This window comes from Hyperoodon ampullatus, assembly GCF_949752795.1.
Source record: "Hyperoodon ampullatus genome assembly, chromosome: 2".
Lineage (NCBI taxonomy): Eukaryota > Metazoa > Chordata > Mammalia > Artiodactyla > Ziphiidae > Hyperoodon > Hyperoodon ampullatus.
This window is the reverse complement of record NC_136915.1, coordinates 46,448,605-46,473,481: the sequence shown is the minus strand read 5'-3', so window position 1 is coordinate 46,473,481 and position 24,877 is coordinate 46,448,605. Positions and strand designations below refer to the sequence as shown.

The 24,877-nt window shown below is 41.2% G+C and overlaps 1 protein-coding gene across 1 annotated transcript in view; it reads right to left on the bottom strand.

Moving 5' to 3' along the window:
• Positions 1 to 3,187: 3,187 nt before the first annotated feature.
• Positions 3,188 to 24,877, bottom strand: part of TCEANC2 (transcription elongation factor A N-terminal and central domain containing 2) — a gene marked incomplete at both ends in the record, with an annotated part of 34,768 nt that continues 13,078 nt past the window's right edge. Inside the window, 2 exons of the mRNA XM_079698087.1 lie at positions 3,188 to 3,376; positions 11,400 to 11,593. Of these exons, the coding sequence (XP_079554213.1) occupies positions 3,188 to 3,376; positions 11,400 to 11,593 (383 nt within the window). The remainder of the gene's footprint in view (positions 3,377 to 11,399; positions 11,594 to 24,877) is intronic.

Sequence of the window (24,877 nt, the reverse complement as noted above, 5' to 3'; positions counted from 1 at the left end):
CTGCCATAGTTACTAGCAGTGGGAAACTGAACAAGATACTTTTCCTTGGTGAGCCTCAGGGTCTCATCTGTAGCTCCTGCTAGGTATCCACAAGGCCCTATGGAATGGGTACTCAGCAAATGGTTGCTGAATAAACGAAGGAATCTAGAAAACTGAAACAATACCTACTAATACAACGAGATGATTCAACAGGATTTTTAAAAAACTATATAAAGATCAATGTAAATGCTAATAAATTATCTTAGGAAAAGTATCTAGCACCTAGAAGGTAGACAATGTTAGTTCCTTTCTTTCTGTCCTTGCTTCTTTTTTTAAATTTCTCTAAAATAAATCTCTGATAGGCTTAATCCATTAAAAGAACAAAAATATAAACATAAATACACACAAAATCATACAAGTATACTCAACATCATTACATTGGCAGATTTCATCTTGCTGCACTTTGTTCTTCCCCATCTCCTATCTCCTCTCATGCCATCTTCTGACTCCCCTCTCCTCCCTAAGGCAGCCAATGGAAATGACCTGATATATATCATTTCATACATTTCTCTGTGTTCATATAATCCTGTACAAAGACATACATTCATATATAGGATTTTTTTGTTTCCTTTTTATAAAACTGGGTTCTTATTAAAGACATTTCTCTATAAATTTTTTTTTCACTTAACATCTTGGTCAATCCTTCAGGTCAATGGATACAGAAGTCATTCATTCTTTTTTTAAATTAATTAATTAATTAATTACTTTTTGGCTGTGTTGGGTCTTCGTTGCTGCGGGCAGTCTTTCTCTAGTTGTGGTGAGCAGGGGCTACGCTTCGTTGCAGTGCCCAGGCTTATTGTGGTGGCTTCTCTTGTTGCAGAGGCTCTAGGCACGCGGGCTTCAGTAGTTGTGGCACGTGGGCCCAGTTGGTCCGTGACATGTGGGATTTTCTCGGACCAGGGATTGAACCCGTGTCCCCTGCATTGGCAGGTGGATTCTTATCCACTGCACCACCAGGGAAGTCCCATTCTTTTTAATGACTACTCATTGTCAGTCTTCCCCACACACAAATAATGCTGCACAAAACATCCTTGTATGTATTATGTGTTTCTTTAGGAAAACTTTCTGCTGGGTCAATGTACATATATGTTTAAATATTTGTAAATATCGGCAGATTATTTTCCAAAGAGGATGTGGTAATTCATATTCCCACCATCAGTGTATAAAAGTAATCATTTCCCCACATCTTCACCAGAAGTTGGCATTTTATTTTTTTTAATATCTTTATTGGAGTATAATTGCTTTACAATGTTGTTAGTTTTTGCTGTATAATAAAGTGAATCAGCTATATGTATACAGATATCCCCATATCCCCTCCCTCTTGCATCTCCCTCCCTCCCTCCCTATCCTACCCCTCTAGGTGGCCACAAAGCACCGAGCTGATCTCCCTGTGCTATGCAGTTGCTTCCCACTAGCTATCTATTCTACATTTGGTAGTACATATACTATGACGTATATACTATGTCAGTGCTACTCTCTCACTTCGTCCCAGCTTACTCTTCCCCCTCCCTGTGTCCTAATTTAAAATGTTTTCCAGTTTTATCAGTGAAAAATGGCATTGTATTATTGCTTTATTTTGCATTTTCTTGAATATTTTCGAGGTTAAGCATCATTTCTTTTTCTTTTTTTAATATTTATTTATTTATTTGGTTGCACCAGGTCTTAGTTGTGGCAGGTGGGCTCCTTAGTTGCGGCTCACTGGCTCCTTAGTTGTGGCATGTGAACTCTTAGTTGCAGCATGCATGTGGGACATAGTTCCCTGACCAGGGATTAAACCCAGGTCCCCTGCATTGGGAGAGCGGAGTCTTATCCACTGCACCACCAGAGAAGTCCCTAAGCATCATTTCTTGTTTATTGGTCATTTGGGGTAAAGATCTGTGATGTATGCAACTTACTGTCAAAAGAGTGTCAGAAAAAAGCTGAGTGTGTGTGTGAGTGTGAGAGAGAGGGTGTCCTTCCTTTTTAATCCATCTCTTCTTTTTCTGGATTTTAAATCTCTTTTTTTTTGGCCGCACAGCGAGGCTTGCAGGATCTTAGTTCCCCGACCAGGGATCGAACCCGGGCCCCCAGCAGTGGAAGCACAGAGTCCTAACCACTGCACTGCCAGGGAATTCCCTAAATCTCTCCCTTTCTACTGGCTCCTTCTTTTCAGATTACAAACATGCTCCAGTCTCCCCTAACCTAAAAAACCTTCTTTGGGTCTTGCTATCTCCCTCAAATTCCTGTCCAATCATTCTTTATTTTCACCAACTATACTCTTTCTCAACCCAAAACACTTTACAGTGAACAAGCCATACCTTTGGTTTTAGGGACAAAAAAGCCCCAGTTTATTATTACTTTTTTAAAAAAGCAAATATCACTTACATAATTGTTCAAGCAAGTCTATATACGGGTATTTCATTTGAAAATACATATGTATATAATTTTTCTCCTACAGCAATTCATTTCAAGAGCAATTTCATTATGTATCTTCTACAGAGCCCTAAACCGAGAGAGCCAACATATTCAAATAAACCCCAAGGTGTGGGGATGCTTCAGGCCAGTTCCTCATTAGAAGCCTCAGCATGGGGGCTCTGGAGACCAACGCAGGTCTTCCAGGGAGAGCTGAAACGTTCAGATAAGTGAGTTCTGGAAAGAAGGGGTAGTTGGCGGGCTCCGGCAGGCTCACCCCTGGGGTAGAGCAAAGAGTACAGACAGGGGAGTTCTGAGAGGCACTGGAGCTATCTAAACTCAGGGGGATGGAACCGAGTGAGCAGCTGTGGTAATTGAGTTTCAGTCACCTGCAGGGTGGCAAAATAAAGTAGTAACTTCATCTTCCTGACACGGGGGAAGTTTAGAGGTGTCCCTGGCATATTCACAGTGGAATCCGTCACCCTTTCACTGTGTTGGGTGATGGCAACCGTACTGCGCTTCCTAGCGACAGCAAGCGCACATCCTGTTAGGCAGCACCAGCGCACTCCAGCTAATGAAGCATTTCCTGCAGGTCTGTCTCCCAGGGCTCTCTGTATCCTCTGTCTGAAGGAATGGCACCATGGGAAAATTCAGCACCGCCAGCATCAGCCATCGCCCAAACTCAAAAGAGTCTTTGAATGGCAGAGAAAGGCCCATTTTCCTTTCTGCCCAGCCCAGGGTTGGAACCATCCTCAGGTCATTTTTTGTGGGTCTGTACAAACGTGCCGACTGGCAGCGTGCCGTTCTTCACCTGAGCACGGATTTCAGCTCGATGCTTTAATGTGAAGACCAGGGCTCTCACTGTCCGCCGGTATGGCCCATTAATGAGGCGGGAGCAGAGATGAAACGTTTCCCGTTCAATATTTTCAACCAGTAGGTGATCCATCTAAAAAAACAGCAAAATTATCAAATTAGGGCCTTGCATTGCATAAGGATTAAAAGCAAGAGAGTCTGGAGCACTTTGCTCAGAGGCCTCCATTAATCAACTGAAATTCAAAGACATCTACTTCCTGTCACAAAAGAAACAGGAAGAGCAAATTAATTCCACCCTGGCAATTAAGGAACAAGGCCATGTGCTTTGTGACAGGGACCTCATTCACAACCCCTGCCGGGTGGTAATATTTGCCATTATAACAGGAAACTGGTTTGAACCAAGCAATGGGTTCTGGGCCCTGGGCCCTGTACTTTACCAACCAGGAAACGAAGACCAAGGATAATAAATCAGTATAACAGTTTATACTTTTTTGTTTGTTTGTTTTTTAAGTGCCTTTTAACCCCTTACAGCATTTTAAAAACACTGGGTCTGGATCCTAGTATGTGTGTAAAGCAGTTGATAAATCACTTTTCACATTTACTGCTCACAACTCCTATTATCTCATTTTATAGATGAGGAAACAGGTTCAAAGGTAAAGGAATGCTCCAGATCTTACAACTATTAAGAGGCAGAGTTGGGACTCTAACTCGGAGCCCCCGACTCCAACACCCATGTTTCTTCCCTTTCACCATACTCACTGCCCCCTTAACCTTCTGAGAGACCAGCTGAGTCTGGAGAGACCTCTGCAGGGTCAGCTAAGCAGAAAGGGGCCTAGAGGATAGGACCTGTGGCAATTCTGGGGTGGTCTGGCTCAGGCCCAAGCCCTCCTGAAGTCACAGGCCTAATGAAAGCAGGACAGGTCTGAGACTTTTGCCCACATGATCTGGATCCAGGCCAGACCGGGTTGCTGGTCAGAGACTCCCTCACTTCGCTCCTTTCCAGGCGCATCGCTCACTATTCGCCTCCCTGGTCCTGACCCCGGCCCAGCCTGAACAACCTCAGCTGCTTTTACACACCTCTACGCCTCTGCGCAGGTACACGTTTCCTCAGCAAGGTGCAATTTCCCTAGGAAACTCATTCCTATTTGTATGTCAAAGCTTAGCTAAGAAACAAAAAGCAAAAAAGCAAATCCTAGTTTAAAGGACTGAAAGTTCCCCTTGGGGCTGCCACAGTGTCCCGACCTTCCCTTAGTCATTTTCATAACTTACTATAATGATCTATTTTTTTGAGTTTGTCTTCCCCTGAGAGTGAGTTCCTTGAAAACAGGAAACAAATTTCTCTCTCACTTGCTTTTTTCCCTTCACTCTTTCCCTCCCCACCCTACCACACATTCAAATACTCAGCACTATGTGCCTGGGCTGAGGAAAGAGCAGTGAACAAGGTCAACATAGCTCTTGACTCCACAGAGAGCACGGGTTGGCTGGAGACAGATAGAAGCAGGGATTGCAAGTGTACCGAGGGCTGGGAAAGAGGACAGGAGGGAGTTCTGGGGCACACAGCTATAGCAAAGGGACCCGACCCAGGAGGGCAGCTCCTGGCCTCAGGAGGGAATGGCATTTGACGTGACCTCAGGAGGGAATGGCATTTGACGTGAGACCTGGAGAATGAGAAGGATCAGGCCAGGTGAGGTGGGCACTTGCTTGGTGATGAATTCAGTGAGCTGTACATATATCTTTTGTGTGCTTTTCCATATATGTACTATACTTATATTTTATTTATTTATTATTAATATTTTTTTTGCAGTACGCGGGCCTCTCACTGTTGGGGCCTCTCCCGTTGCGGAGCACAGGCTCTGGACGCGCAGGCTCAGCAGCCATGGCTCACGGGCCCAGCCGCTTCGCGGCACATGGGATCCTCCCAGACCGGGGCACGAACCCGTGTCCCCTGCATTGGCAGGCGGACTCTCAACCACTGCGCCATCAGGGAAGCCCTATACTTATATTTTAAAAAGGAAAAGTTTAAGGAAAAAATGCACCAAAATAAAAAAAAGGATCACTGGACATTTGATAAGTGTCCTAACAAAAGAGAGAGACCAGCAGACCAAAATGAATATAATAAAGAAAACTGGAAGAAATGAGGACCACGCAGGGAACAGAACAGGACTGAGAGAGAGAGAGAAAGAGAGAGAGAGAGAGAAAGGGAGAGAGAGAATGAATATCCAGGTCCAGACATCTGCCTAGGTGTAACAGACAAAAGGTGTTCAGGGAAGTTTGGAGTCCTGATGACTGACTGATTATCTCCAAGGCTGGTGCTGGAGTGACTGGACGTGGTGCCATGGCTCTCCAGAACCCAGACTCCTCGAGCTTTTCATGGCCTCCTGGGTGGGCACTGAACTAGCCCCCAGCCTGAGGCAGCCCGGGTACCAGACTACTTTAAAAGGCTATAAGGGTGGCTGGCCGTCTGCCCAGCATTTGTCCAGCAACATTTGCAAAAGAGGCTCCTCAACCCAATGAGGGTTCCTCGTCCCACTGTGAGGATGGTTAGTCACTGACTGTTTAGAGATTCACTTAATATGACAGGCAAGAAAAAAGGCTTTGTTTTTTTTTTGAGGGGAGTGGTTGTTAGGGGAAGAAGGGTATGTGTACATTTGCAAAAATAAGTCATGGCCATTCCATCAAACTGTAGTATATATAAAAAAGAACCTTGAGAGTGCCTTGAAATTCACAGAACTGGATACTTATTCATACTTCATTCAGCAAATAGTTATTGAGTCGCTACTCTGAGTATGGTCTGATCTAGGTATTAGAGACACCCAAGCAGAAAACACCTGACCCCCTACCCTCTAAGAAGTCACAGCCTAGAAAGGAGAGGCATGTACACAGAAAACCAAGGGGCAGCAGGATAGGTGCTAGACCAGCAATGTGATGGGAATAAGAAGCAAGTAGCTAGCAATTCTCATGCATGCTTCTTGTTAAATGAAGGCCAATCGGAATGAAGAAATGAAGAAAAACATTTGTAATATTAAAATGTAAACCATAAGGGAAAATGATTCATCATGCATCCTTGTGTATAACATGTTCATTGAACAAAGTGAAGAATGCCTACCTTATAACTGCCTTTGGAGAATCCAAACCTACCCAAGTTGAGAGTCCTTCCCAGTGGGTCCTAATCTGGTAATTTAGGTAAGCCCTTTTGGGTGAAAGGACCAGAGTCTTACTGAGACCTTGAGAAAAAGGGGTTTTACTATGAGATACATGTGTATGAATGGGAACAAGAATGCTGTAAGAAACCTAGGGATTTATTTATGGACCATATCCTTTCTCTGTGTCTCTCATGGTTTGCCTGGTCTCTTTATCACATGTTTTTGTTCCCCTCCATTTGCCTTACTGACTATCAATTCTAACTGCCTTATTCTCTCCCCCTATTCTACACATCTCTACCCATAGCTTCTGCTTCCTCATAACTCCTCCAATATCCCTTCTGTTTCAAAACTCCCACTGTTGCTTCTTGGTATTTCCTAGTTCAATTTCCCAGAGACAGAGAATCTGATTTGCCTTCCTTATCTATTTGTACCTGTGAGTTGAGTATGTGTTATTCAGTTGTCCAATCCTGGACAAACTGGCAATAGCTGGGTGAAGATATAAAACACATCCACCCAGAGCTATCTTTTGTCAAGGATTCTGGACTCAGAAGAAATGGTGTCATAATCAATTAGTGATGTCTGCCACATCTGTAAGCTCTTTAAAAACAAGGGAAGAAGCTCTTCTTCATGTGTTTACCTTAAGTGCAGAACTTCCCACACTGTATTGTGACTATTCATTTGCCTACTTCCCTCAGAAGACTGTAAGCCCCTCCAGGGCTGGTACCATTTTGGATCCACTTCTAAATTCCCCAGGCCTAGAAGCATAGGTACTGGCACATATTAAGTGCTCAGTAAATATTTGTGAACTGAATTTCCTCTTTCCCCACGTATACCTCCCTCCTTTTCTGCTTTTAGTAACATCCTATACATAGCATATGAAATATGTTTCTATTTTATATGTATTTTTTAGTTAGCAAAATCCAACCACTCTTACAAAGGCCAGTTCAAGTGCTGTCTTTTTCATGAAACCTTCCCAGATTTCCCCATCAGATTTCATTGTTCTGTCCTTTGTGTGTTTATACCACTTGCTAGTAACACTATTTCAGACATATTTCATCCTGCCTCATATTTAGTCAGTCATTTACAGGCTCTTAGTCAGGAGACAGTAAGCTTTCTTAGGATAAGGACTGCAACTCATTCATGTTTGCATTCTCCTCTGGCACTAGTAGTAGTAGAACTAAACATTTGGTGAACTGAATATCCACTAGAAGCAAACTTTGTATGAGTTTTCCAATAGCATGATTGGATTTGTACATATATACCCATACTCCTTTTTGACCACTTGAATACATTTATTAAAGAGCTGGTCAAAGCCAGAGGTACAGTCTGAGGCCATTAAACAAAGAAAAAACTAACAGTCCCATATGGGGATGTACCCCTGACCTGGATCTCATTAGCACCATCTGACAACCAACTGGGCCAACCAGCCAGTGTTTCATAACTCTTAACGATAACAGGCTCACTTTGAGAATCAGATTCATTTTTTTAAAATGACATAATAGGAAAATGATCACAGGCCGTGAGGTAGGAAGGAGAGTGGATAATGAGGAAGGGGAAGTAAGAGAATGACACCACAGGGGACGTTCATATGAGGAAAGATCTAAAAGACAGGGAAGAACAAAGAAGATCTGGAAGGGAGAAAGTAAAGGGGAATGGAGTGTGGGTCTCAACAATGGAGTTTTTATTCATCTATTCCTTTATTCCAAGAACAAGGAAACAATCCATGAATCTGGAAAGCAAGATCTGTAGAGTAATAAAGAGATGCACTTTTGGGCTGTGTGTGTATATTCTTTATCTGTGGCTTTCACTACTGAAGGATAAGACCAAACAAATAACATAGTAACATTATTTTCTATAAAAATGTAATGTGTGTATTTGAAAAAACACATGCTAAGATCAAATTGCAAAAGCTTTTTAGTTATTGGGCCAATAACTTACCCAATGGTTTACTACTGCCTGATAAAGTACATTTATGGAGATCTGATGTCTGATTTGAATGCACTCAACATTGGTTACTGTCAAAGACTAGATACTGGATTAGATGGTTCACTGAGTTGCCCTAATATGAAAATGTTTCAGATGATGATGGGTGCTAAGAGTTAACTTTATGTAGAAAGTGTTTGTATTTATATTTTCTGACATACCAAACTGATTAAAAAATACTATAAAATGTTGTTTATGCAGGGAAAACAGACTGATTTTCTTCGGCCAAGGAAGATGGCTAAGATGCACACTTTTAATTTTTAAAATTTACTCTTTGGGAACAAAACCATTCAACTATGCTTAATCTGATATTTTTTCCAATTACACTGGAAAGCACTAACGAATGTATCACTTTTTTAACTTTGCTTTGTAACACTTGAGTGCTTACCACTTGATGTGCCAGTTAAAGGATAATTAATGGATAAACTAAAAGGATAATTATTATTGAGTTTAATATAGCAGGCAAACTGCTCATTAATCCTTACAAGCATAGCTTCGTTATTATCATTTACTTAAATAGATACCACAGGGAACTGGTATTTACCACCACATTAACTAATTATTATATACCCACACTCTATGTTTCTGCAATAATTTTGGTTTATTTTAAAAATAAACTTCGTTTAAAACATCAAATAGCGAGTCTTGTTGGCTAATCGATACTCCAGAAAATTAGACTTACAACCTTCATATTTTTTTCTCTCTTCCAAGGGCTTGATATTCATATTAATACTTCCTTAGGAAAATTAAGCACTTACAGTATATTACTTCACTGAACCATCAAATAGACATTAAAAATTATAAATATAAGAATAGAAATATATAGAAAAGTATATACAAAATGACACTAACTGATATTGATCAATATTAAAAATACAACATAAATGTGAATAATTGTCAATTTTCTGCAATGTTATTTAAATAATCAATAAAAATATCTTATGGAACAGTTGGTACATAATTGGCTCTTAATAAGTCTGGGATAATCATAACTTGCCCAGTATTCATTGAAAGAGCTACAGGGACTTCCCTGGTGGCGCAGTGGTTAAGAATCCACCTGCCAATGCAGGGGACACAGGTTCGAGCCCTGGTCCGGGAAGATCCCACATGCCACGGAGCAACTAAGCCCGTGCGCCACAACTACTGAGCCTTCACTCTAAAGCCCGCGAGCCACAACTACTGAGTCCACATGCCACAACTACTGAAGCCCGTGTGCCTAGAGCCCATGCTCCGCAACAAGAGAAGCCACCACAATGAGAAGCCCGTGCACCGAAACAAAGAGTAGCCCCCGCTCACAGCAACTAGAGAAAGTCCGTGTGCAGCCAAAAATATAAATAAATAAATAAATTTATTAAAAATAAAGAAAGAGCTACAATAATTTACCAAATAGGAAATGCACCAAAATGTTAACAAGATTATGTCTGGATGGTAGGTTCAATGGTGATCTTATTTTTCCTTTCCATATTTTTTAATTTTCTATCGTAAGTTTGTATTAAAAAACCCCAAACTTTATTTTTAAAAAGTAAATAATATACCACAAGCCCATTTGCCTTTCTTTTGTTGATACATAATAGAAATAGAAAGGTTAAAATATTTTTTCAGAGAATGCAGTGACAGATCAGGTATTTAAATCAGATTTTTTTTTTTTACCGGTACGCGGGCCTCTCACTGCTGTGGCCTCTCCCGTTGCGGAGCACAGGCTCCGGATGCGCAGGCTCAGTGGCCATGGCTCACGGGCCCAGCCGCTCTGCGGCATGTGGGATCTTCCTGGACTGGGGCACGAACCCGTGTCCCCTGCATCGGCAGGCGGACTCTCAACCACTGCGCCACCAGGGAAGCCCTAAATCAGACTTCTGAATTGCTTCTTTTGTTAATAATATTAAGTTATTCTTTAAGGATACATTAGGGATACCCTGAGAAGAGGAAAAAATATGGATGTTATATGTCTGATTTTTCCAGAATATTAATTGACCTATAAGATTTATTTGATGATGATGATTAATATTACTGCTAATGAGCAAAAATTCTTCTTCCAGCATGTGTACCTCAAACCACTAACACCATTCTAACTGTTGGTCATGAAGATGATAGGGACTGTGCAATTGACTATATGCATTAGAACTAAAGGTATGAGTGCTGACCAAAAATGGAGTACAGTCTTCAAAAGACAGTTATTTATTTTGCCATTGATATTCCGTAACAGAGTCCATCTCAGAATTTTTGCTTCAGTGGAAATGGAAAGAATTTTATTTATTTATTTTTATTGAAGTAGAGTTGATTTACAATGCTGTGTTAGTTTCTGGTGTACAGAAAACGGATTCAATTATATATATATGTATATATAATTCTTTTTCATATTCTTTTCAATTATGGTTTATTACAGGATATTGAATATAGTTCCCTGTGCTAGACGGTAGGACCTTGCTGTTTATTTATTTTGTATATAGTAGTTTTTCTGCTAATCCCAAACTTCTAATTATCCCTCCCCTAACCCCTTTCCCTTTGGTAACCATAAGTTTGTTTTCTGTGTCTGTGGGTCTGTTTCTGTTTTGTAAATAAGTTCATTTGTGTCATATTTTGATTTCATATATAAGTGATATCATATGGTATTTGTTAGGGTAAGAATTTTAAATGGGAAGGAACCAACATTCATTAAGTGACTTCTAACCACCAGGCACTATCCTATTCTTTTGTATATATGGTTCATTTAATCTTTCCAATAATCTTAGGTAGTAGGAATTATAATCTTCATTTCACAGATAAAAAATCAAGTCTCTGAAATGTTAAGAGATTTGCCTAAGGTGTCACAACCAGCACATACTAGAGCCAGGGTTTTAATCCATGTCTTGCTAGTTCCAAAGCCTGTACTCTTTATACAATACTGTCCCCCAGAATGTTTATAAATCCAGAATCTTTAAAAAAAAAGTTAGAATAAAGCCATAGCACTTAAGACTATGAAAGTTCATTATGAAAATATGAAGGTCATTTAACCCAGAGTACCTAGTCATCACATTCCAACCAGGACATTACCTCCAATTCCAAGGCTTCCGAGAGTAATTTCTGGGCATTTTTCCTAAATGTCTCGGTTTTGGAATCACTTCGGACTTCTATAGAAGGTCTATCCTTGTGTTTTTCAATGAAAGTTCTCCACTCAGTGTAAACTTCTCTGGCAAGACAAGCCACTTCTGAATCTGAGTGTTGACGCATCTTGTTCACAGTGTGACCTGGAACAAGAGAACAGAAACCAAAGAAAAGGTTGTTCTGTATTCTTCTGAAAGGTACAGAACTGGAAGGACTAATGTGTGGCACTTAGCAAGTCATTCACACACCTAAGGATGTAAAGGCTCTTGTGCAAATGAAGACCTGTTTCTCAAAGACTGAGATAACAAGATAATCACTGGGGGAGAATCACTGGGCTAGCCAATGAAATAAGTCATAAAACAGAAGCTCGATCAATAGATACTTAAAATGGAACACCTAAGGTACCAACTCCTTAATCCAAAAATTGCAATAAAAGAAAATGAATTAAGCATTTATCTTGTCTTTTCAGTACATATTATATTTCAGGACAACCAAACAGTCCTAGTTATTGACAGAATATTCTTTATTCAGCTAATAAATGTGATAAAATTGACAGAATTTTAAAAAATTTTGTGGCCCATGATGAAATAATTCATTCAGGTGACAATCAACAGTGGATGAAATCAGTCAATGAAAAGTTGATGGGGAAATGTACAATGGAAAGATGAGGTGTCATCATCGCCACTGATCAATCTTAGCATCCCTAAAAGTAGCACTATCAGATAGAGGTAGCACTTCACAGCCCTACCTATGAAGTAGTCTTGCACCCTCCTCCCAAGGAGAAGATGAACCATAACCTTAGTAACTAGTCATTCAAAGCTAACCTCCAGTTTACAGAAAATATGAGAGACAGAGGAATAAGTTAAATTATAGTGTAAGAAACAAATCCAGAATGTGGGACATTCTACAGGACAACTTTCAATCATCAATGGCACTTTTAAAAAAAGGGAGTAAGGTTATGGATTGCTAAAGATTAAAAGAGTCTTTTGAGTCCAAACTATCAAATGTGATGTGTGATCCAAATCCTGATTGGAATAAACCAATTAAAATATATTTTGAGATAAACAAGAAATATGAATATACACTGGTTATTAAATTATATCAAAGAATTATTGTTGATTTTGTTGAGCATGATGATGGCATTGTAGCTATGTAAGAAAACATCCATATTTTTTAGATATGCATACTGAAGTATGTAGAGCTGAAATGACAAAAGGTCTGAGATTCTGCTTTAAAATACTTCAGTAACAGCACAAAAACACAAAAAAGGGAAAGACAAAGTGAATGTGACCAAACCTTAATAGTTACTCAATGTAGGTGAAAAGCCTATGGGGGTTTGTACTGTTCTCTTTATTTTTGTGAATGTTTGAGATTTTCATAATAAAAATGGAAAAAGAGGAAAGGGTCAAAAAATATCATATGCAAAAGTACTTAGATAAAAATAAACACATAGAAAAGCCAAAGAAATCAAGCAAACATTTAAAATTAAAGTTCAAAAAGTATTAGAATATAAGAGAGGTATACTTTTAAAAAAAATCAATAGCTTTTTTATGTCAGCAATAAACAGTCAGAGTATAATAGGGGGAAAATCATGCTTAAACTAGTAAAAACCATAAACCACTTAGCAACTCATTAACAAGAGGGGGTTGCCTGCCCATGTGCTGTTTGTGTATGTGCCTATCTCCTTAATAGCTCTGGAACCACTCTTAAACTCCATCCCCATCACCACTGACCTTGCCTTAGGGCATGTCGCCTCCAGATGACTCCAGCAGCCTGACTGGCCTCTCAGCCAAAGTCTGGAACCCTTAATGCCACCTTCCACACTGCAGCCAGAGTGGCCTTTATTTAACTTTATTAGTTTCTCTTTCAGGGATATTTTTTAAAACATTAATCTGACCATTACACTCCACCACTTAAATCTTTCAATCCTATATCCAAATTCTTATCTAGTCACACAAGTACCTTCACAATCTGCCACCTTCCCATCTACCTTCTAGCTTCATTTCCAGCTATTACCCCACTGTCATCTGATACTCTAGCTACTTGCAGCTCCTAAGACACTTCAATATATTTTTCTCACCTCTTTACTTTTGAATATATACTCCAATGAGCATTTTGTCTGCCTGGAATATTCCTTCTTCTCCATCTGGTTAACTTACATTCTGCCTTTAAGACTCAGTTCAGGAGTCCCCTTCTCCAGGAAGTCTTCGTTAATATAATAACCCCCAGTCTTGGCTGGTACCTCTCCTCTGTGCTTCCTTAGCACCTCATGCTCCTGTTCATCACAATAACTATTATAATTAGTTGTAATTATCTGATCAGTTATCTCTCTTGCCCACCAAAGAGAGCTCCTTGAGGGCAAGAGCTGTGACAGTTTACCTTTGTATCTCCAGCAGAAAACAGGGGCAGGACAGGGGGTCGGGAGAGTGGGTGTTTGGTCAATATTGGGGAATGAGAAACCCAGATGAGGAAATACATGTTTTTACTAAAATGTATAACAGAAAATTTGAATGAAAGGGGAAAATATACCATATTACATGATGGAAAGACCAGTACAGAGATGTCAATATAGAAATTAATTTGTAGATTTAATGTAATTACAATTAAAAAAATCTCAGTAGGCTGCCTTTATTCGAATACATCCAAATAGCTTTAGACTTATTTTAGAAAAACAAATGGGTAATAGCATAAGATACTCATATGTATTATGAGGTGTAACTACCCTTATACGCTATTGGAACATATTATAAAGCAACTAAAATTATATGGACTGGCACCAAAAAAACAGATCGATAGATCTGTGGAATAAAAAGTGAAGCTCAGGGGACTTCCCTGGTGGTGCAGTGATTAAGAATCCACCTGCCAATGCAGGGGACACAGGTTTGAGCCCTGGTCTAGGAAGATCCCACATGCTCCAGAGCGGCTGGGCTCATGAGCCATGGCTGCTGAGCCTGCATGTCCGGAGCCTGTGCTCAGCAATGGGAGAGGCCACAGCAGTGAGAGGCCCACGTACCGCAAAAAAAAAAAAAAAAAAAAAAAAAAAAAAACCAGGAAAAAAAGACTGCAATAGCTCTACGTGGAGTAACATGGAAAGATGATTACTTTACTCAGGTTCTCAGAAGAGCACGCACAGTATAAGCCAATATTTATTTGTAAAATTACATTTGTGTATATATATATATATATATATATATATATATATATATATATATATATATAAACAAACACATATATTTGTTTATACACAGAGAAAAAGAGTCTAAAAGAATTTATAGGGGCTTCCCTGGTGGCGCAGTGGTTGAGAGTCCGCCTGCCGATGCAGGGGACATGGGTTCGTGCCCCGGTCCGGGAGGATCCCACATGCCGCGGAGCGGCTGGGCCCGTGAGCCATGGCCGCTGAGCCTGCGTGTCCGGAGCCTGTGCTCCGCAACGGGGGAGGCCACAGCAGTGAGAGGCCCGCGTACCGCAAAAAAAAAAAAAAAAAAAAAAAAAAAGAATTTATAATGAAATTATTAACAAGGGTCTCCTCTGAGCAGTGGGACTGTATGTATCTATGCAGTTCAGCTCACAATCTCATGGGCTGGCTCAACCTGTAAGCAATCCTAACAGCATGGGATATGCTATACTAGAAGTGCATTCAGGTTTCTTTGGAATAGAGATCCTTACCTTCATGTGTTCCCCACCATATCCTTTTCTCTCCCCAAGACAGGCACCATTGATCCACCTTTATATACAAGAAATGAAGATGCACAAGTCCCACAGAGAGTCCTTCTTCTTGTCAAATCCAATGGACCTTTTTCATTGTGACATTACTTGATACCTCTGTGGCATCTGACACTGCTGCCTTTTTCCTTCTGAAATATTCTCTTCCATTGCTTTTTGAGATACCACCTATTACTGATGCTCCTCTTCCTTCTCCATCTCTTCTGCTGGCTGTACATGCCTTGCCCAACCTTTACTTACCTGTGAACCCCAGCTGGGACATTGTCCTTGGCCTCTTCTCTTCTTTCTTCACCTGTTTTCCCTGAGTAACCTTACCCACTCCTGTGGTCCAACTACCATCTGCAAGCAGATGACTCCCAAATACATATCTCTAGCCTAAAGGCTCTCATTGAGCACAATACCCAAATATCCAGTCCCCTACTGGACATCTCTACCTGCTTATTTTGCAAGCACCTCTAGCTCAACATTTCTAAAATGGAAAATGGAACTCATTATTATCCCCCTCAATCCCTCCTCCTGTATTTCTTGTCACACATGGCACTAGCATTCACCCATTATTTTAGGCTCCTTAACTTTTTTTTTTAAGATTTTTTTTTGATGTGGACCATTTTTAAAGTCTTTATTGACTTTGTTACAATATTGCTTCTGTTTCATGTTTTGGTTTTTTGGCCCCAAGGCATGTGGGATCTTAACTCCCCCACCAGGGATCAAACCCACACCCCCTGCATTGGAAGACGAAGCCTTAACCACTGGACCGCCAGGGAAGTGCCTAGGCTCCTTAACATTTCTTGCATCTTTTCCTTTTCCTCACGTCCCTCTTTATTCTCCCTGCTGCCCTGATTCAGGTCCTCATCACCTCTCCACAGGTCTACTGCAATGACTTACTAATCAATCTTTGTCCCCAGAGTGGCCTTCTCCAATTCATCCTCTATATTAAAGTCAAATTAACCTTTTAAAAACACAATTTGACCACATCATTCCCTTACCAGAAGCCCTTCAATGGCTCTCTCCTCTGTCCTCAAATTAATTTCTAAGTATAGATTCAAGCCCTCGATGACCTGGAACTTCTTTGGCCATACCTCTCACCATATCTCTCTCTTTCCTTCCTCTCCTCAGTCCCAGCCCTCCTACCCTTTTGGCCTCCAGGTGCTAAGTTCTAGCCATAGAAAGCAGTTTGTGTGTCCTTGATAGGGTCAGGCTGTATGGCCTTCTTACATTTCTGTACTTAGCTCACACTGCTCCCTCTGTCTAGAAGGTTTAAATGCCCACTTTTCCCTCTAAACTTGATGTAAACATCTTGGGTGCAGAACCCCATACCTCACTCCTTACTCCAAGATACATTCCCAGCTCCCAGCATAGTGCCTTACCACAAAACAATCAAGAAATGTTTGCTGAACTGAATCAAACAGTTATATTACAAAGAAAAAAAGGTTTACATTTGGCTTTCAAATTGGCTTTGTACTAACAGTTGAATACGGATGCAGTTGATTGGGGAAATCACACAATTGCAAACAAAATAATGGAACTATATTTTAAAGAATTGAATGAAAAGTTTCTAATTCTTACCCATTGCTAAGAACCCTTCCTGCTTACTACTCCAGATTTTATAGGAATTATATCATTCAATGTTTTATAATTACACAATGAAGTAAATACTATTATTATATCTCTTTTTACAAAGAAGCTCAGCCAAGCAACTTGCCCAGGGCTTCATAGCTAGTAAGCATGGAAGCCAGGATCTGAGCACAGCAGCCTGACTCCAGAGCCTGCATACTTAATGCCCCAACACCCTGTCCTTCTCTGTTACTAGGGACTGGCACACAGAGAGTGTCCAATAAAGTTCTGTTGAGATAATGTTGTTCACCTTCTTGATATTCCTAAATCAGAAGAGCCAAAGGGCAGAAGTCTTCGACTCTCAGGCCAGGGCAAAGGAATCACTGTTCTTGGCCTGCAGGGGGCAGTACACCTCTCAGATACTCCCACAGGAGCCCCACCTGGACTGGTCAGGAGGCTCTCCCAGCACCAGGGAAACCACCCCAAGAAGGGCAGGGGCTATGAGGAGACCTGGGGGATGCAAGCTTTGCAAGCAAGAGGGTGACAGAAGGAAGAGTAACAGCAGGGAAGGCACTGAGTCTGGGGCAGGAAAAGAGGAGAGAGGAGGCCTAGGGAACCCTCTTCTGTAAAAAACAAGACAGAATGACAAACTTTAAATGAAAAAGGGAATTTCATGATAACAATAATGACGGTTAGCCACTGCACTGAATGCTTTACATTTAAGTCAATGAATTCTCAGAACAACCCTATGAGGTAGGTGCTATAGTGATTCCGCATTTAACAGGTAAAGAACTAAGGAACTAAGAGGTTAAGAAACTTGTATAGGACATGGCAAGTAAAAAGCAGGGCCAAGTTTCAAATGCAGGCAGTTTGGCTGCAGAGCTCAAGTATTAACCCTATACTGTTGCCTCCAGTGATCATACAATCCTACCTCCTCCTGATTCAGATGGAAAAAATGAGGCTCCATGACCTTTCCCCAAGGTCACAAGTTGGTCAGTAGCTACATCGAGGAAGTTAATGATCTGCAAAAAGTCATTATTTGCTCCATGAAGTTTATGTTAAAGCAAGCAGTGCCACTGGCTGGTCTTATGATCTAGGTCAAGTCCCCTGGGTTTAAGAGTAAGGGGCTTCTGCATCCCAGCACATTGTTAAGACAAATTCCCTGCAGGAAGCGGTCTTTTGCTCATTTAACAAACATTATCAAATACTTAGTAAGTACCAGGCCCTGTGCTAGACCTTGGGATAGAATGTTGAACAAGACACAGCCCTTTACTCAAGGAGCTCCAGGTAGGTCTAAGCACAGGAGAAGACACCTAAACAAAAACAGTGCACCGAAGTGTTACAGGTCCTAAGATAGTATTGAAGGGGGAAACCGAGGGAGGGCCAAAAGGACAGAGGAGTCAATCTGGCTGGCAAATGGGCCAGGGAATACCATGAAAGAGGCAATTCTCATCCTGAGTCTTGACAAGCAGTAGAGTGAATAAGAGCATAGAACCTGAAAGAGCACAGAGTAATTGGAGGGCTGTGGTAGGCAAAATAATAGTCCCCAAAGACATCCATGCCCTAATCCTCAGAACCTCTGAATATGTTACCTTACATGGAAAAAGGGACTTTGCAGATGTGATTCAGGTTAAGGACCCCGAGATGGAGAGATGAGCCTGGATTACCTAGGCGAGCCCAATCTAATCACATGAGTCCTTAAAGGCAGAAGAGACAGAAGAGTGGGTCAGAGAGATGAGGTGTGAAAAGAATCTGACCCACCATTGCCAGCTCTGGAGATGGAGGAAGAGAATCACAAGCCACAGAATACAGGTGGCTTCTAGAAACTGGAAAAGGCAAGGAAACAGATTCTCCTCCAGAGTCTCCAGAAAGGAATGTAGCCCTGCCAACACCTTGATTTTAGCTCACTGAGACCTGTACTGAACTTCTAACCTATAGAAATGTAAGATAATAAATCTGTGTTTTTTAAACCACTAATTTTCTGGCAATTTGTTATGGCACTATTCATAGATAATGAATACAGGAGCTTATCAGCAGTTCAGGATTGCTGATGCTGAATCTACGGGACAACTCAAGAACAGAAGGCCATTTGAAAGTTCCTTGCCAGTAACTTATCCCATGAACTTGGCCAAGTCAAATCACATACCCATTCATTCACTCACTCACTAACTCATTTATTCATTCAACAAACATTTTTTGCTTCACCAAGATGATTATGTTTCACCTGGGTCTAAAAGGACAAGTAAGAGCTTGCCATGGACAAAGGTGCATCTTTGGGTTTCAGGAGGTGGCATGACATGGCATAAGTCCACCTTAGCTTTGTCACTTATTATTTGGTTTCCCGACCTGGGGCAAGTTACTTTAAACTCTCTAAGCCTCAGTGTTCTCATTTGTAAAATGAGGAAATCAGTGTTCTCATTTGTAAAATGAGGAAATAATAATATTTACCTTATAGAATTGTTATATGGATCAAATGAAATCGTAGATGTGAAAGCACTTTGTAAGTACAAGGTTTTTTGTTGTTAATCAATTATAAATGAAAATCAGATCAATATGATGGACGTAAAACTTCTCCCAGAATATTTATACCTACCGTATTGCAGAAGTGGGGCATGTCTGCCTACCAGGTTGAGTGCAAGGTCTAACTCCACTGCCTCATCAGCCATTTACTCAATACCCCCACCCACTGGTTTCCTTTATAATAAAGGTATTCAGTCACAGAGGGCCCATTAGGTGCCAGATCCAAAGGCTTTTGCTCAGCTGGCCCTCAACTTCCCAGACCACTTGAGAACAGTGGGATTACTCACTTCCCCTGCCTCTCAAAACACTCTCCTTGGGCTTCCCTGGTGGCACAGTGGTTGAGAGTCTGCCTGCCAATGCAGGGGACGTGGGTTCGTGCCCCGGCCCGGGAAGATCCCACATGCCACGGAGCGGCTGGGCCCGTGAGCCATGGCCGCTGAGCTTGCGCATCCGGAGCCTGTGCTCCGCAACGGGAGAGGCCACAGCAGTGAGAGGCCCGTGTACCGCAAAAAACAAAAAACAAAAAACAAAAAAAACCCCACTCTCCTCCTTAGCCCGCGTGTCACTGCACAGCCCTGGTTCTCTTCCTCTCTCTAATTACACTCTTGTCTCTTCACCGGCTCCTCTTCCTCTTCCCATTTCCCTGCCACGGATATTCTCCCCAGCTCAATCCTTCAGCCCTTCTTTTACTCAGAGAATTCATCCACTTAAATGATTTGAAGCAAAAGTTTCCAGGCGAATGTCTTCCAAATACATATTTTTAGTCTAGATCTCTCATCTGAGCTTCAGTCCTACATCTCCAACTGCCTGCTGGACATATGCACCTAAAGAGTTTATGTCAGAGCAAACGCTGACTAAAATGAAAATACTAGGAGAAAACTCCCATTTGAAGTACACAAGAAAAGGCACTAAATTCTGATTTAAAAGAGGTGAGCTTGAGCAGATGGCAGAACCCATAGAGATGGTCCAGTAAAATTAAGGCACATATGGCTGGGATTCAGGGCACAATGGCAGTCTGCTAACCAAGAAAGAACACTGCCCCAAGAGACCTGGATTCTCATTACATCTCTGGTGCTAACTCACTATATGGCCCTGGATAAGTCACTTCATCTCTCTGAGTCTGAATTTCCTTGTTTATAAACTGAGGTAGCTAAAATGGATTTAAACGTTTATGACATTGACATTTATAAAGTTCAGAAACAGAAAACAAAAACTATAAGATCTCAACAGTAAATGGACAAAGAACACAAACAATTCACAAAAAAAGGACAAAGTGCCAATAAACAAATAGAAAACAATCCATTCTATACAGCAAATGAAAACAAGATGCTATTTTTACCCAGTAAATTAGTAAGATTTTAAGAAAATTGTAGCAATGTAAATTGGAACAGTATTTCTAAAAATCTAAGATTCAGAAATGGATCAGGACAGGAGATGCATACCCAGGAGTTGTCTGAATTAAGGCCTTAGTTAAGCTGGAGAAGTTGACGGCCTCTCTGGCTAAGTGCTCTAAAGCAGCAGCCAAAGACTGAGGTCTGAGCTTTCTGGAGACATACCTCCTGTGAGAGGACAGGGGACAAAGACGAAAGAAACAGAGAAAGGCGAGAAACAGGAATAAAGAAAGCTAGAAAGCGTCATGGAGAAAATCTTGTTTGACCCTGTCATTTTCATTAATTTGATGAACATATCCTGAGCATCTGCTATATGCCACACTAATGCTTGAAATGCATTGGTGAATAAAATATATTGCATGGTCTTGCTGGCATAGAGTTACTGTACAGTAAACAAAAAATAACTCAGTAAATAATTAAATAAGTAATTACAAACTCAGATAAGGGCTTGAAAGAAATAAACATTTAAAAAAATAGATAAAGAATTGGCAACAGGGCTTCCCTGGTGGCGCAGTGGTTGAGAGTCCACCTGCCGATGCAGGGGACAAGGGTTTGTGCCCCGGTCCGGGAAGATCCCACATGCCGCAGAGCGGCTGGGCTCGTGAGCCATGGCCGCTGAGCCTGTGCGTCCGGAGCCTGTGCTCCGCAACAGGAGAGGCCACAACAGTGTGAGGCCCGTGTACCGGAAAAAAAAAAAAAAAAGAATTGGCAACAAGTTCAGTGTCATTCTTATTGACAGAAAAGAGAGTAATCAATGGTCTCAAGTTCACGGTTCTGGGAAGATGAGAACTGAGATAAGACTACTGGATTTAGATAGAATGAAATCACTCGTGTCCTTACAGAGAAGAATAGTGTTTGTGGGAGAAGCCAGCATGGAAATAATTTAATGAAGGAGGGGAAGGGGCAGACATGGGAGTTGTGATTATTAATCATATTTAAAGGAATTTGGCTATAAAAGGAAGAAGCGAAACGAGGTATCTGGAAAAGATGGCAGACAATTAAAGGAGAAGATTTAAGTGTATCCGAAGGTAGAAAGAAAGAGCCAGTAAAGGGGGTATGGGTGACAACAAAATGAGAGGCATCATGGCATCCTCATCTCCACAGTCAGTCCTTACAAAGTCTGGTCCATTCTCCCTGATAAGGTCTCCCTACGAACCTGTCACTCAACAGGTTAGGTTCTCTCCTATTTTAAAAATTAGAACTTTCTTCAATTCCACATTCCTTTCTGATATTGCCACCTCTCTCTTTCCTTTCAATACCAAACTTCTTGAAAGAGTTGTCTGTTTTCACAGTTCATTTCCTTACCTCCTCCTCACTCCTCAAGCTTCTGCCCTTAACCTTGCCTTTGAAACTGTCCTTACCAAAATCATTAATGACCTTACTTTGTAAAATCCAGTGTGCACTTTTTAGAATTAGCTTCTTTGGCCCTTTGACAACGATGGACACTGCTGACGAATCCCCTCTCAGAAGCCCTCCTTCCCATTCCATGACAGCGTTCTCTCCCATTTCCCTGCTCACACCTTCTCCATTTCCTGTGAGCCTCATATATTGATGTGCTTCAGGATTTGGGACTTGGCTCTTGGCTTTTCCTACATACTCTCCCTGGGCAACTGCCTCAGTTTCTAACTATTTGCTGATGATGACTCTCAAGTATGTATTTACTGTCCCTCCTTAGCTTTAGCCTTGTACATCCAACGTTCTGTTGGACATTTCCTCTTGGATGTCCCACAATAGTGGGACACTAAAGAAACCGCCCAGAATTTTTTGAGAGACAAGGAGACATATGAGCTAAGGGGCATGGAAAATAAAAGACCTAACAAATTTCTAAGTGTAGAATCCCAGAACAAAGAAATAGGGAGAATAAAGGAGACGCGCTTTTGAAGAGATAATGGCTGTAAAACTTCTACAAATGAACATAAATCTGCAGGTCCAGGAAGTAGAATATATCTAGGTTAAATTAAAAGAAATACATGCTGTGATAGCCTGTCTACAAGATAGCCCCCAATGATCCTCACCTCTTCGTATTCATAACCCATGTGTAGTTGTCTCCCAACTGTACCCAGGTTGGTCTGTGTGATCAACAGAATATAATAGAAGTGATGGTATGTTACTTCCAAGACTAGATGATAAAAGACACTATGGTTTCCATCTTGGTTATTCTCTCTTGGATCACTTATTCTGGGGAAAGTCAGATGCCATGTCATGGGAGGCCCAGGTGATGAAAAACTGAGGCCTCCTACCAGCAATCCCATAAGTGAGCAGTTAGGAGCAGATCTTCAAGCCCTGGTCAAGCTTTCAGATGACTACAGTCCCACCCAACAGTTTGACTATAACCTCTTAAAGAGACCATGAGCCAGAAGCACCCAGATAAGGAGGTCCTTGATTCCTGACCCTCAAAAAACCTGTGTGAGATAACAGACACTTAAGCTGCTAAATTTGGGCGTAATTTTTACACAGGGACAGGTAACTAATACGCATGCTAAGCCCAAACAGTTTTGAATGGCTCACAAAGAGTCTTCTCCATCTGGTCCAGACTCTGTCTCCAGCTTATTACATTTCAAGTACACAAAACTTCTTTTAGTTTTTGCAATGTACCGTGTTCTCTCCCACCTCCAGCCCTCTGTACAGCTCATGTGATATACCCAGGCCTGACACATTCTTTAACATCTTTTCTACCCCCAACACGTATACTCCTTGGGCTAACTTCTCCTCATCATCAGAGCACTCATTGCATTGTATGACCAAGTCTTGTTAAATTGCCTGTCCTTCCATTAGACTGCAGGCTCCAAAAAGGTGGGACAGTATCTGTCTCCTTCATCATTATGCCAGCATAGTTCCTAGCACAAAGAAGGTACTCAGTAAATATTTGCCCCTTACAGCCCACAGGATAGGGACAGGCAGGAGGCTAAAGGTGGAAGAATGTAAACATTCTCAGGCAATGATCCAAATGAATCTTCAGGCTAGCAACTGACCAAGGGACCTGTATATTCCACACAACCTCAGGTGATGGCAAGGCTTGGGATAGGGTCAAGACTCAAAAGTTGGATGGTTTCCAGCTCCTAAGTTATACCCCCTTGTTGTGGTTTCATTATGATTCTTGAATTGGAATCTCTGAACATCAGACACACCCATTCTTGAAAGCATATTCACAATGGTACTCAAAGGACAAACAGAAATAATTTTTAAAAAATTGTCATCTGTTCTGTATTTGTAGGACAATTCCAGACTATTATGTTGATATTTAAGATCTGATTGTAAGTGGTATTTGTGGTGTGCCTAAATATGAACATATACATACACATATGTACATGTATACATGTCATAAAATATTAACCACTAGTACCCTCTATTGGTGGAAATACCTTATCTGCTCATATGAATGGTCTTATTGCCCTCTAGTGACCACAACCTATAAAGAGAAAAGCTAGCAGCAGATGGGAGACTCTCCTTGGCTATAATGATAGGGTTTTATGTTCTTTAAGCATCTAATTTTCTCAGATTCTGGTTTATATTACAGGGGTGCAACTCTCAAGACTCTTGGGGGAACCTCTGGGGAATTTCGCACAGCTCTTGCCAGCTGTTAGCGCCAGTCTGAAGCTGCTTTCTCTCCTGTTTCTCATGAACAAGAGGTCAAGGGGAGGCAGAGAAGGCAATGGCTGCACTGGTGAGGGCAAGAACAGCAGCTGTGAACGACTACCCTGGACTCCCTGGGGACTTGGGAGCAGCTTGAGGAACACATGTTGGCCCTCCCTCGCATATTATTCACAGTTGTGTACTGTACTAAAATGGTAATTCAACGTAGTTCCTGACTTACCTCTTAAAATATCTCCAATGCTGTAATAAATGATGTAGCAGCAAATGTTGCTATTATTTTGTTTTTACAAACCATGCTTTGGAAGTTATTTCTACTCGAGACGGAAAAGCCAAGATTTAAGTGAAATGTCGCCTCTTCTATGGAGCCTTTTCTGAATTCCCCAGATGTAAGACTACCCTGTCCTCTGTGCCAGCATATACCTTGTACAGATCAGAATGGTTCCATGGACAGTATTTATATGTTTTTATTTTTAACCTATACTATTTTGCTGCTCCCATTTGTCTACCTGCTTGTTTCTCCACCCAACCCTAAGTTCCTTGAGGTCACAAATCATGTCTTCTTCATTTTTGCACACCCAGCATCAAGCACACTCAAAACGTTATCCACAGATCATGCTAGTTACAAGTTCATGCAGTAAGTACAGA